We start from the raw sequence: 17,813 nt of genomic DNA on the forward strand, positions 1-17,813 counted from the left end.
GGCTGATCAAAATGGGGCATCCTGCTTTAGTGCTTTTTTAATTTGTCAATATCTCAGTCAGTTTAAACATTAATTGTAGGAATCATGGGCTTTTTTTAGTTTTCTTTCATAAAATTTCTTTGTCCCTTTGATTATAATGTATGTAGTACAAAAGTTATGCCTTTGTGTACACTTAAGACTGTCTGTCCCATTGACTCCCATTATGACCAAATATTTGCAGTGGACAGTTACCTAAGCATTTTAAAGGAACTTTACATGAAAACCAAACTAACCTAAGCTTCTGCCTTCAAAATACAAGTAAAAAAGGTTCTAGGTGTGATGACACCACTAATATTACCAAAGGGCCCACCCCTTTATTTCATCAAGTTTCAATGGGGAAATGCTTCTATTACCTTCCAAAATGCATAACAATGAAAATATTGAACACCACAAAAATAGTCCTGGTGCATTGGCAGTGATGTAAGGGAAAGTGTGAATGTGATTGGGAAAATATTTTAAAAATTTAAAAATTAATGTTATTAATTTTCAAATTGGTTGAGGGTGAAACACCCACAACTAAAATATTCTTATATATATATCCTTTTGAGTTTATTTTTGGAAAATATTGTAAACTTTGAATTTTTCTCCTTCAAAGAAAAAGCATCAAGCTTTTTAGGACAAAACAGGCATAAAGAAAATAGGAAAAAAAATACATATGAAAAACATCATATATTTGGATAGATCTGAAGCAGTTGGAAAGATTTATTGCAGTGAAAGTGAAAACAATAAATACTGAAATTTTATAATAGCTTTATAAAGTGTACTATTTTGGGACACAAAGGTGTTATGTGTATAGTCAATTTAAAATTCCCCAAGGGTTAAAGCAAACAGTAAACTACTGCCCCAGAAAAGAAAAACAAAACTTATCAGTTATCGCAGCAACAACTGCAGATCTGCTAAAAAACAAAAAATACCTCGTGGAGCCCCTAGTGAGTGAAACTCACCTGGAGCTCCGACCATACGCGGTGATGAGGCTACTAGCAACAAGCCCTACCCTAACCCTAAGTTAGGGAAGGTACCAGCTTCGCACAATCACACCTGCGCACAAGAAGAACTAAAGCGCCAGCTGTCATGTGACTAGAAGTGGGTCAGAGGTGATTTTGTTGTGATTAACACTCAACCTGCGTATGCACAAGAATGATCATTCAGTGCTTGAAGCATTGCCTCTGGTGTCCAGTAGGGATGAAATAGAACTCCAGGTTTTGTGAATGGAAGTCAAACTTTTCTTTGGATTTCAGGTGCCCTTTATATTTCTCTAGTCCTTGAACCCGACCATGACGACAATATATTGTGTAGTATTCATGTCAAAACAAAAAAAGCAAACTAATGGAGAATAAAAGTTTAATTTTAGAGATTTTAGTAGGTGTAAAATCTCTGAAAGTCACATCTTAGTAAACAAAAATGTGAAATTTGAATATGCAAAGAATGACATAACATAAAAAGTAAGCGAACTGTTATCTTCTAAGAGTAACCCAGATATGCTATAATTGTTTTTAGTTGGGTTTAATATAATGACTCCTATGTCCAATAACCTGGAGGATTTTGCCACAGTGCTCATGCCGCAAAGCGACACCCTTAAACCTTCTAGCTGCGTTTTTGTAAAATGAAAAAGCTTTTTATTTTGTTATAACCACTTATGAAGACTTCAAACCTTTCAATTTATTCACAAAGTAAACAAAATCATTCTGAACACATATAATACTTAATGAGAAAGAAGATTTTTTTTCAAAATCAGAAATAAGCCACAAATCTCTGATTTGTGCCTCTCTATTTTACATAAAATGCACTATGACAGTTGTAATTTACATAAGAAACAAACAGCATGCATGTACAAGCATCAAGAATGCTTAGAGAAAATTAGAGGACTCTGAAATAAAGGATCTGTAAGAAATAACTGCATTAAAATAAATTATACATATCACAAGCGGTGGAAGTTACACAAGACAGACAGACAAGCAAACATTTGAAGAAAAAGAGCACAGGCATGCGATTTAATGAACATGGACAAGCAGGAATTCAAGCAGGACGTATTATGAAAAATGAAAGTTAAAAGTAAAGAGACAGGACAACAGGTAGGTCCAGTTCTATGTGTACAGATATACATCAGACACAGTGAATGCTGAATGTCAAAATGCCTTCCTGTAGTATCAAATTTCCTGCTACAGTGCCGGTCAGTATTCAAGGTTGGTTTAAATTGAAAAACAGGATGAATTCCTGTTCAAAAGCATGCAAACTACAAACAAACAAACTTAATAGAGGCAGTCAGACGTGCAGGAATCTATTGCTTCCAGGCAGCAGGAAGACAGGTAGTGCAAAAAGAGTGTACCTGCCAGATGGTCGGCAAGAGGGGGTAGAAAAGGGTGGTGGTGGTGGAGGAGGACAGGAATAGGCGGAGCCAGAGCAGGAGCACTCTTAGCACTGCGAATAAAGGCGGAGGACAGCAGAGAGTCCCCCGTAGAACAGCTACGCAGGGCTGAAGAAGTCGGAAGAGAAATTGAGAAAACGGAGGAAAGAAACAGAAGAGTATTGTTGTAGTGAGGAGTAAGGAAGAAAGGTGAGTGGAAACAGGCAGACGTAAGGATGAAAACCAAAAAATGATTAGGAAAATAAAGAGCAGAAAGAAAGAACAAAAAAGGGAAGTGAAGGTGAATACCGGTAAGAGATTGAGAGGAGAGGCAGATTTGAAGATATTTATAAAACAAGTCAGAAGGGAGAGAAAACGTTTTGTGGGTAGATTGAAAGACAAACACTGAAGGTGGAGGAGCACTGATTCAGGATTAGCTCTGCAGAAAATACAAGGAAACAGTGAGAGGCTGGTGGAAGCTTCACAAACAGGATCACTCAAGTTCCTGCATGAAACACTCGACATGAAAATTAAAACAAATTTGCAGGCATGGGGCAAGAAATATTACAGACAAGAGCTGGTTAGCATGAGCAACTCTGCCTTAAATTAATGAGTTATAGAATATAAAATAAGATGAAGGGAATTCAAGCAGAGATGATACTGACCTACAGTCTTCTGGCGAACAATACTCCTTGCCTTTTCGATGCCTGGTGAGCCGGCTGTGGTGGCGCTTCGCTGGCGCATGGCGGCCGCCTGACCCGGCTGGTCTCTGCTCCAGCCTTTAGAGAAAGACCGATCCACGGCCTGCCGCTGGCCCTCCGTACCGACTGGAGGATGAACAAATAACAGTTATTTAGGAGCAGCCAGTGATTGTAGTGTTACATATTTCCTGTGTCTTGCAAAGTTATAACCTCAGACCAGTTCATAGTTGTGAAATGGAGGAAAGGGATATATGGACTAAAAATTTATTGCAAACACAATTCCGTCACGTCGCCCTGAACACACCGTCCCCACAGTAAAACATGATGGTGGCGGCATTCTTCTGTGGGGATGATTTTCTTTAAAGAAGCTCCTCAGATGGAGCTGGTTGCTGAGAAATCCATGAAGAATACCCTGTTAAAGGCTTGAAAATAATTGAGACTGTATGGAAGTTCGCCCTGATCCCAAAACCCCCCATGGTAACAAGTGGCGATGGAAGCATTATGCTCAGGGAATGCTTCAAACATTTTTGAAAACCAACCATCCTTTTCCTTCCATTTGAAGCTGGTCTATCAGATAAAATCTTGATAAAATACATTGATGCTTATGGTTGAAAATGACTTTCACAAGGCATTTTACTGCCTTGACGCTGAGTGCAGATAAAGTGCCTGCACTGCTCCTTGGCTGTTCAAGTTAAGGGTAATAATATAACAGATTATTTTCATAGTCACAGTTGGGGCTACAATAAAGTACTTCTCAAAGCAAACCATGTCCAGTAACCTTTTCCTTTAATCTTCTTCTGCTTTTGTTCACTGAGTTTGTCCAGAGGCAGCTCATTTAGATCCACGCTGTACAGGTTCCTGGCCAAAACCTAGGAAACAGAGACACCATCAATCTTGTTTGTATAGAAGCAAGAAAGCAGGCAACATTAAGGTAAGAAACCTTTAATACCTTGGTGAGGGTCTCCATGGTGAGTGACCACTCAGTAACCAGCTCCTCCCAGCAGGTCAGAGAAGAAAGCACACAGAGGAGATCATCCCAAAGTTCTCTGCTGATATACACGTTCAAGTTGCCCTTAATCCAGGCAACTATTAAAGTCTACAAAGAAAAAGCAGAGTGAAATAAAAAAGAAGGTTAAAAATATAAATCTGCTTAAATAATAACTAGTTACTAAATAAACTAAATGGTCTTTTGGAATAGGGACATAGAAACCAAACATTAGTGTCAGCTGTGTACCTGAAAGATGGGCCCAGCCAGCCTGCCGGACAGCGTGTTGATTTTCTTCCCTTGAGGCATGATGGATGGAGGCCTTTTCATGACAGATTCTGTCACCCTCAGCAGGACCAGTAAGATCTGCTCCCTACAAACAAGTACAGGAATATTTATTTTGTTTTTAAAATCAGAATAGCCGTTTAGTCGAACACAAGGAGATATGATTAATTTTTTTTTTTTTGTTGTTGTTTTGATTTATCAATAGCAAATGGAACTCTCTGTGTTTGCCAAAACAAATTGCATTCTAATCTATAGGGAAAAGTGTAGCTAAGTCTCTTTATTTGATTTTTAAGTGAATTTTTATAACACTACATGATGTATTACTTGACAATAAGTCAAAAGCTGCTTTGACTTATTGCCACACAAAGTCACACATTTTCAAATATGTTTAAAAAAACATATATCTGTGACAGTAGTAGAAAATTGAAAACAGTGACATGCTGACATCTTTATTGCCGTGTTCTGAGTATTTTTCTTTTACCATGTTTTCTGGTCCATGGTTTCGTGCATAACTAAGCTGCGGTAGATGTTCAGGACCCGTTTGCACATGTCAACATGCTCCTCTAAAAGGATCTTGATGTCATTGGCGGGTTCCAGCAGGAAAACGTTGGCAGAGTGGGTGATGAAGACCTGGAGAAGACACAAAGGGTTTTATAAAATGAGAAAGAACAAGATAGAATCATCTTGAGTGTACACCAGAGCAAAGTGTAAGATCCTGCCTGTAGTGTTGTTTGACCTCCAGCATGAATACTGTACTCCAGCAATTCGCTGTCAATCTCTTTGTTGATTTTCTGAAAAATGCAGAACATAAATTCATTATTCAACTGCTACTTATAATTATGAATATTTTGACTGATTAAACTTTTGTTTCTGAAGAAATTCCCACCTCAGCCTCTTTGTCTCCCAGCTGAGAGCCGGCATCCAGACTACTAGCAGCAGGAATGGGATACGGACCTTCCTCTGGCTCTTTCATAAATACTGGCTTGTCCTCCATGGAGATCCACTCTTGATAAACACGAACCACTTTTCGCATCACAGCTGCCTCACACATGGGAAGTAGAAATCCCTGAGTAGGAGAGAAAGTAGATTACTTCATTTCCATTCATACATTTCTATTAATAATTACAACTGTCCCCCAACGCAAAAAAAAAATTTCATTAACCTCCCACAAGTAACTTAAACAAATATTGTATTTAATCCTTGAACATATCCTTGAACAAGGTGTGACATTGTTATTGCCATTTACTGAGAAACAGTATTTGTGTGTGAAACCAGGCCCAATGTAACAAAAGAGTAACATTTTGCGGAAATGTACTGCATGTGCAATGTTTTTGTAATTACACAAAATATGCAGAACACAATGTAACTTTTTCCTCTGGGGCGACCATTACACTCTGAATGTTTTCTCTTCTGATGCAGGCATCCGACTTTTTGCTTTGGATCTAAGGAGCCCCTATCCAACATGCCTTAGAGGTTTCCTTTCTTTAACTTGTACAAATGAATTGGCACAAGTTAAATAAGTAGAAAACAAATCCAAATCACCATCGCTCCACCTCTGAACTACCAAATAAGGCCTTTGGAGTCTGAGATGGAGTATTCTGTTTTTCTGCAGTCTGATAATGAGGTAAATCTACAGGGACATCCACACTAGGAGGACTGACAGCTGCCTTTAATGTTTTAAAAAAATCTTTGTCTAATAATAGTTTAAAAATGGGTTTATTAGCATTTTAATATTACTTTTACAGATTGCTGAATTAAAGAGGCCATATGTCTCCATATAATACAAATAAACTTGGAATGAGAATATTTAAGGTAAAAATGTTTAATTTAAAAATGTAACTGACAGAATATCAAAAAAGTTGAAACTGATCACTAATATTTATTTTCCTTCACCTGTCTGAAGATCTCTATGATGAAGTTGACATTGGTTCTGGAGTTGGTCAGCACTCTCCTCACCACCTCCATGTCTGTCAGCTGCTCTTCGTCCATGGAGCACAGGGAGGAGGAGCTGGGCTCTCTCTCCGTCAGCGTGGAAGTGTTGGAATGGCTCTGCTCCGGCTCTCCTACACCCACCGGACCGCCGATGCTGCTTCCCGTCGGCCCCAACGAGCTGCCGCTGCTTTCTAGGTGACTCTCGGACCGACTCCCTCCTCCACCGCCGTCGTCTGAGCTGCCTGCTGAGCGAGCGGCCAATCCAGCAGCTGCTCGCTGAGACAGACGATTGATAATAGTTAGTACAATGACTATAGAAGCCAAAGTCTTATAAATCAAGCAACCACCTCTGTGCTTGACTTGGAAATGCTACCAGATAGAGAGTTTTAAAATAAGAAAAATATAGATTGATCTTTTGAGATATCTTTAAAAGGAGACAGGATGAGGCTTTACAACCAAAGAATACAGAAACCACGAGTCTAGCACGATTTCTGCTAGACCTCGTGGCATTTTGCCTTGCCAAACTGGATGGAATGATGATGAAAGAGGCCTCGCCATTCTTCAATTTAATCTCCAAACAACACCTAGATGGTTGAAATTTGGATGCAATTGGATTTTCTAACAGGACAATGATCCCAAACAAAGATCAAAACTGGTTTTAGACTGGATAAACCATGCTAACGCCAACAATATGGTGTTCCAAAAGTCCCAGCCTCAACACTACCAAAAATACATGCATCAGGCTGGAGTCAAAAGCAGGAGAGAAAGTCACATTTAACTCTGAAATAGTTGGGTATTGTTTCAAATAACAGCTTTTTTTGGCACTGCACTATATTTCTTTTGTCTTATGTGCAAAGCTCAGATACTAACACATTGTTAACTCCTCCTCCATCTCAGTCTATGTTGACATGTGCCAGCCTGTTTCTGATTTGAGCAACCCAGATGAGGTCACAGAGCGCTACAAGGTACGGAGTGGCATGATGGGCAGTCCGCTGCACTTGGAACAGTGCAGCCCCGCTCTGCAGTCAAGCAGCACATTCATAATAATTGTGTTTAAAAGCTTCCTATGTGAAGGCAGCATTATACTTAAATGCTTGGTCTGTTCCAGGAAACAAATCAATTTGGATGGCAACAAACTTGTGTGGTCAAAGTGAAAATGGCTAATGGTTGAGTTTGAGATTCTGCTTATAATTGAGATTCTGTGTGGATTTCAGAAAAATACACAATAAATTAGGATAATTCCTTGAAAAAAATCATTAATAAACGCCATATTTAGAGGACAGTACCTGTATGTTCTTTGGGACGCTCTCGCCTTCTGTTCCTGGAATCTGGGTTTGGGTGTTGGGTCGCGGTTCCAACCAGAAGGAAACGAGCCAGCGGATAAAGATGACTCTGGCCTGAAGGAAGCTCTCCTTGGTGCAGTACACGGTTTCACCACCATCCTGCTCTCTGCGCACCACACTGTAGTAGGGCTTAGGACGCATCGAAGGTACATCTAAAAAAACATAACATCAAAGGCACTTCAGCAAAACATACAAATCTCCTGTTTCCAGTGTAATTCATGGAAGTCTTCCTGCAGTTAGAGCACTGACCCAAGATGGGGTTGTACAGGCTCGTTTCCATAGCGAAGTTGGGAAATATGTGAGGAAGGTAAAACTTCCTGAAGTGGCCAAAGAGGAAGCTGAAGCCACGCTCATGGTTCTCTTTACACCGCCACTCCAGAGACTTCGCCTGGTCGATACACACAAACAAAAAAGCCCTGTATTATAAAGAGAAATGAGGCCGCACAAAATGGGAACAAGTAGAGAGAAGCACCATTGTGAATCTTATCAGTGTGTGAATGTTTGCACACATGTGGGTGAAAGCAGCAAGCAAAGAAATTACAAGCAGGGGATGCAATATGCCTTTAAATCAGCAACACCAGCCGCATTTATCCCCTGTGTTTACCATTAGTAATATTAGTAAAGCGAGGCAGCATTATTACATCGTGGTTTCATTAAATATGTTAGTAAGAAAATGGATAATACCTGGTTTACCATGTATTTCAGCAGAGCTTCAAGGAAAAAGGCAGTGAGGTCATCCTGGTTCTTATCGCCGGACTGTGGAGCGACCAATGGTGTGATTTCTTCTGGGGTCACTTGAGCTGCAGAAATGAAAAGCAGGAATATAAAAGCTGCATTCAATGATCCAATGGGAAACAAACCACAGTCTGTATTAGTGGGTGCTTTAGTTGTACGAACTCTCAGTCAGACTCAGCGGCGGGTTGATCATAGTGTCCAGGGTGCGTGGGGTCCCACGTAAGAGAGGAGCGGGAAAACCCGGAATCAGACATGCAAACATGCACAGCTGCTCGCTCTCAGCGTTGCTCTGCAGCGCCTGCATCCACAGCAAAAACAGCCGCACGCCTTCCCGACGGATCTAAGATGTGGATTAAAGAATTTTTAAAAAAAGAGGGAAAAATTCACATCAATAATAGTTCATCTATGATCAGGGAGTTGAGATGTTAAACATCTTTTATACATTGTTACATTACCTTCAGAGAGTTTCCAGTGTGAAGCAGCTTCTTAAGAATTAGTCCTGGAAGAAAAATATGAGCCACAGCTTCATTAGTTTACTCAGCTATCTGGCTGATTTTACTGTGAGTTTAAACAAGAAAGCTGCTTAAAAAGCACTTGCTTGTTGTCTAAATTGTTAGGAAAATGTGACTGAAAGAAGTCTTGACAGAAAAAAAATTTTTGGTAGTAAAATGTGTTAGGAGTAAGGAAACCGTACCTATGCTGTGGAACTGCCACCGACTCTGGATTCTCTCTGGCAGAAGTTGAAGAATTTTCTAAAACACAAAAATATACAACAGATTGGTTTGAGGGAGATTTAAATTCAAATTTTCAGACGTTTCCAATATTTTAGTAAGATTTTTTTAGGGTGAAAATTAGGTGGCCATTTAGTATTAAACTTAACATTTCATTTTATTTTTATTCAGTAATTTTTTATTCATTATTCTTTCCTCTGTAAAAGGAGTACCATTTATTTGGAAAATATTACATTGCAATAATACGGTTAAATATCATGAAGACAATATCGATGGTAATGAACCAACATTTTTTATCAGCACAATGCTCATTATTTTCCAGAACTTTAGAATCTGGTCTTCTCAGATTTAGATCCAGCAAATACAACAAGAATTAGAAATGGACAAATCTGATTGCAGAGTTTAAATACATTGAACATGAAATAAAACAGCCACCAATCTAACAAGCCACCAGTTCTTTGTAATGTCACAAATTTTGAAATGATCTGTACTTTATTAATTTCTCTTCTGCAAAAAAAAAAAAAAAAACAGTTTAAACAATAAACTGTATTGTCCACAATTAGGGGTGGACAATACAAACACATGAGATCATAGTTTCATAAACCTATGTGTGTTGTATTGTTGCTAGCCTATTTAATATACACACACAGACTTGTGTTTTTATTGCCAGTCTAATTTTTAGGTCTTTAAAGCAGCAACTGGTTAGAGGTCTGTAACGTTTATCAAGGTTATTCCTAAACAGTTGTTGTCAGTCCCTAGTTTGGAGGAATCTGAAATCACATAGCGACAATGCCAAGTGTGTCTGGGTTCTGTTCTGTACCCACAATAAATCTAGCTGGAAACAACAAATCCCAAAACAATCTGCTGATAAAACTCACAGACACATTAGGCCATTTGTTTACCCAGAGTGAAATAATACATTACCACTTTCTGGAATACTTACCTCAAAGATGAAGAGGATTGAGTCCAGCTCCTCCCTCTGAGACTTATGACCTGTAAAACACAGAGCCATGTTAAAAGACACTTAAAAAAAAAAAATCACAAAAAGAACAAAAAAAAAGGGAAGATGATGGATAATGTCTTTGGCCGTTTATTAATGGGAAAACTTTACCTTTTTGCTTGAGGCTGACCTCAATGGTGACAAAGTTTTCAAAGAAGACATAGTAGATATGGGAATAGTACATATCAAAGAACTGCTTCAGATCTGGAGCCTCGGAATTTTCTGTGAAGAAGAAACAGAACGAGGCTCGGATTTATCTGGGAAACGAGTGAAGGAACGAATCACAGAGGCCTTGCCAATTTGTTTTTACAATCTTACCAAGCATAAAACAAAACCCATTACACATTAATTTGTGGAGTGCAACTAATAGCTGTCAACCAATTACTCTGTTTGCAGTTGCGGCCCACTATTTACAACTTCATATGTCGAACTGAACAGCTCTGCTGAGGTCATCATTTAAATAATATACGTCAGTCTTTGTTTATCAGCATTCTACAGTTGAAGAATGTGTTTAAATGCATCAGTGGTAAAAAAAATTAATAAGACTCTTTGTTAAAGATTAGACATTTCTGATCAGAAAGTAGTTCTCAGAAGCATGAACTCAGTGTTTAATCTGACTTCTGCAAATTTACTTCATGTCATGATGTTCCGCGTTTGCTTTTGCTCCCATTTGGATTTGTGTATCTTTTTTTTTGCCCCTTATTATTTTTCACAGTCACACAATGCTGATTCTATAATATTTTATTGACATTCGCGGGTCTCTGCAGAGACACATTTTGGATTCCTTCTTATACGACAGCTGAAAGTCAAACTCACATCAGTGTCAGAGCTTCCCTTGTAAGGTCTTGGCTGGGAGGTTTATCTTCTCCGACTGTAGCTGACACATTCAGGCAAAACTTTTATCAACACTGTGCAGCTGACTCTTAATCTAAATAGAAAATCTATTTTAGATTTTCATGGCTAATAATAGGGTGAAACTCAAGGCTTCCAATGTCAAGTGAAACAAACATTAAGATTTGTTTAGGGAAAGTTATTGTCTGTTATATATTACGTAAAAGACCAAATAAACCTTAAAAATGGAGGTGATTTAACTGCATTTCCCCCCCAGGGATTTATAAAGGATGTTCACAGAAACAAGAGCGAAGCCAAGATTTGTTTTGTTATTATTATTGCTGTTTAAAATCACAATAAGGAACAAAAATGCAGATGTTTGAAACCGAGACAACGGACGTGTCTGAGTGTTGCCCAGGATGTACACCACCTCTCACCCACATGACTAAATCCCCCTGACCAAGCACAAATAAACACCTATAGAAGATGGATTATATTGCTGAGACTTCATCTACAGTAAAGTCTCTCATGCTCAAGTTTTGTGCTCATTTGTGCTGGTTTGAGTTGCAAAAATGTTGTTTTGTGCCACCATCATTTTCAAGAAATTATAAACTAAACCTCTGCGTGACTATTTTAAGTCCTAATCTTTAAACTATTGGTGCCACAAACCTTTGCAGCACAAACTACTGACACCATTTCTGCTTGAGTTGGGCAGTATGAGGTTGATTCGTAAACTTTTATTAATATCTTTAAAAGAAAATAAGCTAAAACTGCTGTAAAAGCCCTAACCTAATACAAATGTTTGACAGACGTTAAAAATGTAGAGAGGGACACTTCAGTCAGGTAAAGCATCTAATTAACTGCAGTATCAATGATTAATCCCTCATCTGAGATACAGATACGGATCATGACTGAATGAACAAGATCCTGCATATGGGCTTTTGTTTATTTTTCTGCATAGAACATAGTTTAAGGACTTTAGAAATGAGCCACATTAGATTAGACTGAAAGTCTATAAAACGTTCTTTAAGTTTATAACAAATAGAATAACTAAACTAGCAATTTCACCAAAGTTTCATCACCCAAACCAGAACTATTGTGGTTAAAACTGTCTTGGTGCAGGCATGTTTCGTAGGTCTCTGTGGTTGTTATCATAATTTTGAGTTCCCTACAGAGCACAGAAAGGGGGCACACCCCTCTCACAAAGACAAAAACAGAGGAAGTTCCGCTATGGTACTGGACACAGAGAGGAAATACTAGAGGCTATTTCCCCATCCGGCATGAGCTATTAGTGAGACCCAAGCTCGCCCGAGCACTCACAGCTCCACCAGGTAAAATATCAGGTCCTCGTTTCTCCGACACATCACAAATTGTTTGTGCTGTGAGAAAACCCACTCAGCACTTTTCACTCTTCTGGTTCCTGTGCAGAACGCAGGCACACCCGTGAAGAAATCACCACAACCTGACTGACAACATGCGGCATCACAGTGTTTGCATTTCAGCCTGGAGGACACACAACACAGCAAAACTGACATAATTTATGAAACGCATCCATGTTTTCTAAGGATTAATGGTTCTGTTCAGTTAGTATGAAATGTTCCCATTTGGTTATGAGAACTTGACAACATTTCTCCCACAAGATTTGGTCAACTTTGTTCAGTCTGGACGCTTTCTCCGGAATAAAAAATATTTCAAATTACAACTGTATTCCTAAACCCATGCATAACAGAACACAAACAATGGTCAGAAGAAAACACTACAATGATTCTGGATTCAACGTAACTGATTACAGATCAAAACTAAAGACTGAATGCTACAAATAAATCAAAAGCTGCTTAAACAAAGTGTGTACAAACTGATGCATCAAGCTAACTGTAGCTTTACTTTGCTCATATTTTTTTACTTTAGGAGATTGGCTTATTAGTTGAATTGTACAGGACATATGTCACATTAAAGGTAGCGTAGAAATGCTTTTATTCTGTAAATACAACTTACATTAAGTAAAAACAATTTTAGAGACAGTCCAAAATTGAACATTATGGTACATAAACATTACTGTCAATATTTTCTTAAACTTTTTCTCTGCAATTTTTTCACTTACTTAAATATGGTTTACAGAGCTTCTCACAATTCATACATGTTTGTGATTGGCATAGAAAAAAAACATAATCAAACCACCACCATAGATAGAAACTTCTATCTTCCAAACTCCACTTTCCAAAAACATAAACAATAACCAAAAGCGTCATAAAAAAAAACACCTCATTTACTCTCAGCATGAATAATGAACTCTATACAGCTAGGCTTCTAACGCCTTAAGCACCATTCAAATATATCTTCAATTTGTAACATGGTAAAAAAAAAAAATGGTGTGACCGTATAACATGTCTTATTTTTATAGGTCATTTCCAAGATAAACTTATGTTTGAAATATCACAATGGATTTCTTTCTATTTGAAAACAACAGTAAGAAATAACTGAAGCCTTAAAAAATAATTAGTTGTGCATTTACTCCCACAGAGAGCAACTTATAGATGCTCGAGATTGGCCTGACATGCACCAAGTATGTATGTACACAGGCAGGGAAACACAAGCTAACCTCTTAGCTGCTTAACTGTGGATCTTTAACTCACCTATGACACTTCTGAGATGCTTGAGTCTCGTCAACACGTCCTTCTTCGGGTCCAACACTTTCTGTGTTGATTTTTTAACGTCTCCATGAGGCTTTTTGGAAAACATTCCCTAGGCAGGAGATACAACAACAACAAAAAAACCGCGACGGTGAGGAGCAGAAGCTGAGAGGGGCTAGCTGAGCCGCAGAGTCAGACTCAGACGTTAATCTTTAACCGTCACAAGAACCTCGTCGCTCCCGGTTCACTAACACCAGTCCTCCGCTACAGAGCTGAAAATATCCATCAGCAAAATTGCCCCCATTCTGGTCAAATTAAAGGCGAATGTGTAAGACATAGCGGGGCGACGCATCCATCTCTAAACCGCACCTCCCTTCTTCCACTCTGGTCAGGGGCGGCTCGTACGACGGTGGCTGTCATGGCGGAAACAAAGTGAGTGATATTAGAAACAAAAGTCACAATAAATACAAGTAAGCGGTTTTCAAACTTTTGTTAAAGTGATTGTAATATATGCTGCGCACATTTTTATGTATTTTAAAAACTAAGAAGTCACCAACAAATAAAGTTTATAACGCCTTTTTAAATATTGTAAAGGAATTCTCCGCCTTAGAGTGACTTCTGGGTAATGCAGTTCAAAGCCCATTTTGTAGGCCCTTCGTTAGTTAGTCTGACCATCAAACTAAACTACAGTTCCCATAAGAACGCACTGCTGAGATTTGTTTTTAGCATGACAGGGACACAAGTTGTGCGCAAAGAAAAACTATTTTAACATTTTTATAGTTTTTTTTAATAATTTGAAAGGGTTCTCGTAATTATCGCCTTTCTCAAAAACTATGTAAGTTGTGATTCAAACATATTTACTTATTTTGCGAATTTGTGATGTTATCATGATTGTTGTCTAACTGGAGTTGCTAACATGCTAACGAAGTGCTAACATTATTTGTTTGTAAAGTTAAATTATTAATAAAATACAAAAGTTTATCGAGCTACGTTTGCTTACATTTTAACTAGTAAGTACATCAATTGGATGTAATTACTGATTATTTACCCCCCTCAGATACACATGTGGTGTAAACAGGATGTAAGAAGAATTTGGGAAAATAATAAATAGTAAATGTTTCTATTTAATCATATTCTTTAATGTACAAGCGTGTTAATTGAAGGTTTTCTATTGTCTTACATAAATGTGAAAATACAATTATGTTTAAAAACGCAAAATATAAATATATATATATATATATATATATATGTGTGTTGTTGTTTTTTTCAATTAATCGCCTAATCGCATCTCTGTTTAGAGTCTAAATTGGAGTTGTTGGTGCGATGCCGGTGCACCGCGACCGAGAGAAGAAGGAGAGTGTAGCAGAGGAGATGGAGGTAGAAGAACAGGAGCATGAAGCTTCCAGCTCAGACGAGGAGGAATCTGACACTTCTTCTGTCTCTGAGGATGGAGACACTTCTGGTGAGGAAACTCAGAAGTTGGTTACTGTTGTTTTTATGACGTGCATAATCCGTAAAGTAGACTTGTAAAAAAACAAAAACAAATCATACCTCTTAAACTTTCTCACATTTTGAAATTGCATGTAACCCTGTTCTCCCTCCAATCTGAATGAAATTGAGAAAGTCTGGAAACAAGAAATGACAAAACCTGCAACCGTCTGTATAGGGAAGCTGGTACATTCATACTGGTTAACAGTTGCAACTGTAATTACATGAAGTAGAGGTTCCGTAAATCAACAGGACTGACTAAAAATGCATTCCATACATTTTATATTTTATTCATCTTTTTTTTTTTAAACCTTGTATCTTTTTCCTTTCACTTTACAATTATTTGCTAGTTTGGGCTGGGTGTATCAGAGCGAATCTCAGTAATAAAACCATAAACTAGAGTTTATGGTTTTAATGTCAAAATGTTCAAAAGGTATGAGAACTTCTTCACGTAACACAAGAGGAATGTTTGGTCCTTTTTGAATTTCCCAGAAATGGATGAGGAAGATTGTGAACGGAGGAGAACGGAGTGCCTGGATGAAATGTCCAACCTGGAGAAACACTTCAACAATCTGAAGCACCAGTAAGATGCTCATCGATTTTTGGTGTACTCAGTGTCATAACAGCGAGTTACATCCATTCTTCCTCGTGGCATGGTGTGCAGGTTGTATCGAGAGCGACTCAGCCAGGTGAACTGCAAGCTGGCGGAGGTCGAGGTCGGACGGGCAGCAGAATACCTCGATCCTCTGGCGGTACTGCTGGAGAACATGCAGGTCCGCACTAAAGTGGCAGGTAACTTCAGTTCGTCTACAAATCCTTTTACTCCTCTCACGGTGTTCAGTCTCACAGCCTGTATTTTTTCTCTGTCAGGTATTTACCGGGAGCTGTGTCTGGATTCTGTGAGGAATAAGTACGACTGTGAAATCCAGGCTGCGTGCCAACACTGGGAGGTTAGAAACACGGGTTATCCACTAAGGTTCTCCTGGACAGCTGAACTTTGTTTTAATTCATAACTTGTTATGAATTGTGTGTGAGCAGAGTGAGAAACTGCTGCTGTTTGATACAGTGCAGAGCGAGCTGGAGGAGAAAATCAGGAGACTGGAGGAGGACAGACACAGCATCGACATCACATCAGGTAGCGCGGTGACTGCAGTGTGTTTGGCGCTGCAAAGCCTTCGGAGCTTCTCGCAATGCCTCTGAGTCATCTTGTCTTTGTTCAGAGCTGTGGAATGATGAGCTGTCTGGGAGGAAGAAAAGGCAAGATGCTTTAAGTCCAGATAAGAAGAGGAGGCGACCTTCTGTGGTTTCTGATATCCTTTGTGTCGCAACATCTAGGAATTATACATTTCCTTAAAATTTTAGCAATTGAATGTGTCCTTAACCCTGTTCACGTCCATATATTGTCTATATGCTGCCAGATTTGGACATCCTAGAGGACTGGACAGCTATCAGAAAGGTGCACATTCAAGATTGTCTGTCCATTTCTTCATTACCAAGTGTTTTATGCATTTTTCAACACCGTTTTCATTTGTGTTGCAGTCTGTTGCTACGTTGGGCCCTCACAGGGTGAAGGTTGACACGGACAGCTGCTTGTTCCCCTTCCGATCTGACAAAAATAGGCCGATTCTCAACTGCTGAGGAGCCCATACGCATGTTTAAAAGCACATAAGGACTTCAGCGTACAAGCAGAGGTACGAGGGACACTAATCTGAACGTTTCTACTCCCCAAAATCTGGTGGCAATTAAAGCTTCATATTTTAAGCTGCCAGTAATGCAGGTTTTTCTGCGCAATAAAAAAAACCTCCAACATTAATGATCCTTTCAGACAGATGTGGCTGCTTTGGTTTAGACTCAGGCTTTTACAGATGTAAACGGCATCTTCATTTGTCTGATTTTGTAAAAAAACAACATGAAACTCAAAGCAATCACTAAGCAGGTCGTAGAGTTGGTTTAAACTTCTTCACAGTTAAAGCAGTACAAACGGTTCTCCCACTCAAGCTACTTGGCTTGAGTCAATTATTTTCTAAGAAACTGTCCTTCAAAAGAGGAATAATAATGAGTGAATAGTTACAGTGTTTATGTCTTGAATGTGCATCCAGTTGGATTTTAAACACCCTCAAATTGCAGTACTTAATTTTCTAGAAAACTAATTTTAGATGAGGATGCCATTGTCTTTTTACATATTAAGTGAAGAGTAAAAAAAAATATTTTTGGTCTATCAATTGGAGAATTATTAATGTTCTCTGGCTTAGCTTGGAAGCTTTTCTGTGTCATTATTTCTGATGTTCTTAATCATATGACCCATGATTACATGTATGATGTTTTAGTTTATCTTCAAAAAGCTTTTAGTTTACCAGGGAATAACAGTTATAATTAAAACATCTGGGCTTTTTTCCAGTGCTTCAGAGCATATTGCAGTGCACAATGTTGCCTCCTACCTCTTTTTGTTTTTACCAATATTTTCATATGATTAGAAATGTTGGGCTCCTTTATTTTTGACATCCTTCAAGTTTCCATCTGATCAGCAATAAGAACAGTATTTTGTGTTTTTTTGGCAGATCGGTTCTTGTCAGGTGCAGTTGTGTCTTTCCTGTTAATCCTGTTCATGGGTTTTACAAATAAAGGTTTTTATAAGTTTATTCCGTGTCTCTGTGGAAAACTAAGGATTGAAGGAAAAAAACAACACATAGACGGACCAGCTCAGTCCTACCACACCAAGAGTGCCAAGCCCTGGATTTTCATAGGTCATTACATCACCCATATGAATTA

At 38.6% G+C, this 17,813-nt stretch overlaps 2 protein-coding genes across 9 annotated transcripts in view; one reads left to right on the forward strand and one right to left on the reverse strand.

Moving 5' to 3' along the window:
* ralgapa1 (Ral GTPase activating protein catalytic alpha subunit 1) overlaps window positions 1-13,686 on the reverse strand; it is a 62,846-nt gene extending 49,160 nt beyond the window's left edge. For 3 of the 7 annotated variants that reach the window (XM_023353107.1, XM_023353102.1, XM_023353105.1), the window contains exons 1-18: window positions 13,560-13,686; window positions 10,207-10,317; window positions 10,039-10,088; window positions 9,059-9,116; window positions 8,820-8,863; window positions 8,527-8,704; window positions 8,314-8,429; window positions 7,879-8,017; window positions 7,573-7,781; window positions 6,248-6,562; window positions 5,241-5,420; window positions 5,074-5,145; window positions 4,836-4,984; window positions 4,319-4,442; window positions 4,034-4,180; window positions 3,863-3,953; window positions 3,049-3,210; window positions 2,366-2,512 (exon numbers count right to left, since the gene is read on the reverse strand). In XM_023353107.1, the coding sequence (XP_023208875.1) occupies window positions 2,366-2,512; window positions 3,049-3,210; window positions 3,863-3,953; window positions 4,034-4,180; window positions 4,319-4,442; window positions 4,836-4,984; window positions 5,074-5,145; window positions 5,241-5,420; window positions 6,248-6,562; window positions 7,573-7,781; window positions 7,879-8,017; window positions 8,314-8,429; window positions 8,527-8,704; window positions 8,820-8,863; window positions 9,059-9,116; window positions 10,039-10,088; window positions 10,207-10,317; window positions 13,560-13,665 (2,398 nt within the window). In that variant the 5' untranslated portion in view covers window positions 13,666-13,686. The remainder of the gene's footprint in view (window positions 1-2,365; window positions 2,513-3,048; window positions 3,211-3,862; window positions 3,954-4,033; window positions 4,181-4,318; window positions 4,443-4,835; window positions 4,985-5,073; window positions 5,146-5,240; window positions 5,421-6,247; window positions 6,563-7,572; window positions 7,782-7,878; window positions 8,018-8,313; window positions 8,430-8,526; window positions 8,705-8,819; window positions 8,864-9,058; window positions 9,117-10,038; window positions 10,089-10,206; window positions 10,318-13,559) is intronic. The other 4 variants (XM_023353109.1, XM_023353108.1, XM_023353106.1 and 1 more) reach the window with 2 other exon arrangements.
* A 226-nt stretch (window positions 13,687-13,912) lies between these two features.
* On the forward strand, window positions 13,913-17,683 carry brms1l (breast cancer metastasis-suppressor 1 like). 2 transcript variants are annotated; one of them, XM_023353110.1, is made up of 9 exons: window positions 13,913-13,988; window positions 14,855-15,018; window positions 15,537-15,627; window positions 15,709-15,836; window positions 15,915-15,994; window positions 16,083-16,179; window positions 16,265-16,354; window positions 16,436-16,500; window positions 16,584-17,683. In XM_023353110.1, exons 2-9 carry the CDS (start codon window positions 14,880-14,882, stop codon window positions 16,680-16,682), a joined length of 789 nt encoding a protein of 262 aa, XP_023208878.1. In that variant the 5' UTR covers window positions 13,913-13,988; window positions 14,855-14,879; the 3' UTR covers window positions 16,683-17,683. The 2 variants fall into 2 exon arrangements, with proteins under 2 accessions (XP_023208878.1, XP_005798370.1); XM_005798313.3 differs by lacking the exon at window positions 13,913-13,988 and adding an exon at window positions 14,263-14,391.
* Window positions 17,684-17,813: the final 130 nt, after the last annotated feature.

The sequence above is a fragment of the Xiphophorus maculatus genome, chromosome 19 (assembly GCF_002775205.1).
Source record: "Xiphophorus maculatus strain JP 163 A chromosome 19, X_maculatus-5.0-male, whole genome shotgun sequence".
Classification (NCBI taxonomy): Eukaryota; Metazoa; Chordata; class Actinopteri; order Cyprinodontiformes; family Poeciliidae; genus Xiphophorus; species Xiphophorus maculatus.

Coding starts and splice junctions, on each gene's coding strand:
- brms1l (XM_023353110.1), top strand. CDS start 14,880: ATGCCGGTGCACCGCGACCGAGAGAAGAAGGAGAGTGTAGCAGAGGAG. Junction 15,019..15,536: donor TGAGGATGGAGACACTTCTG/GTGAGGAAACTC, acceptor TGAATTTCCCAG/AAATGGATGAGGAAGATTGT. Junction 15,837..15,914: donor GGTCCGCACTAAAGTGGCAG/GTAACTTCAGTT, acceptor TTTCTCTGTCAG/GTATTTACCGGGAGCTGTGT.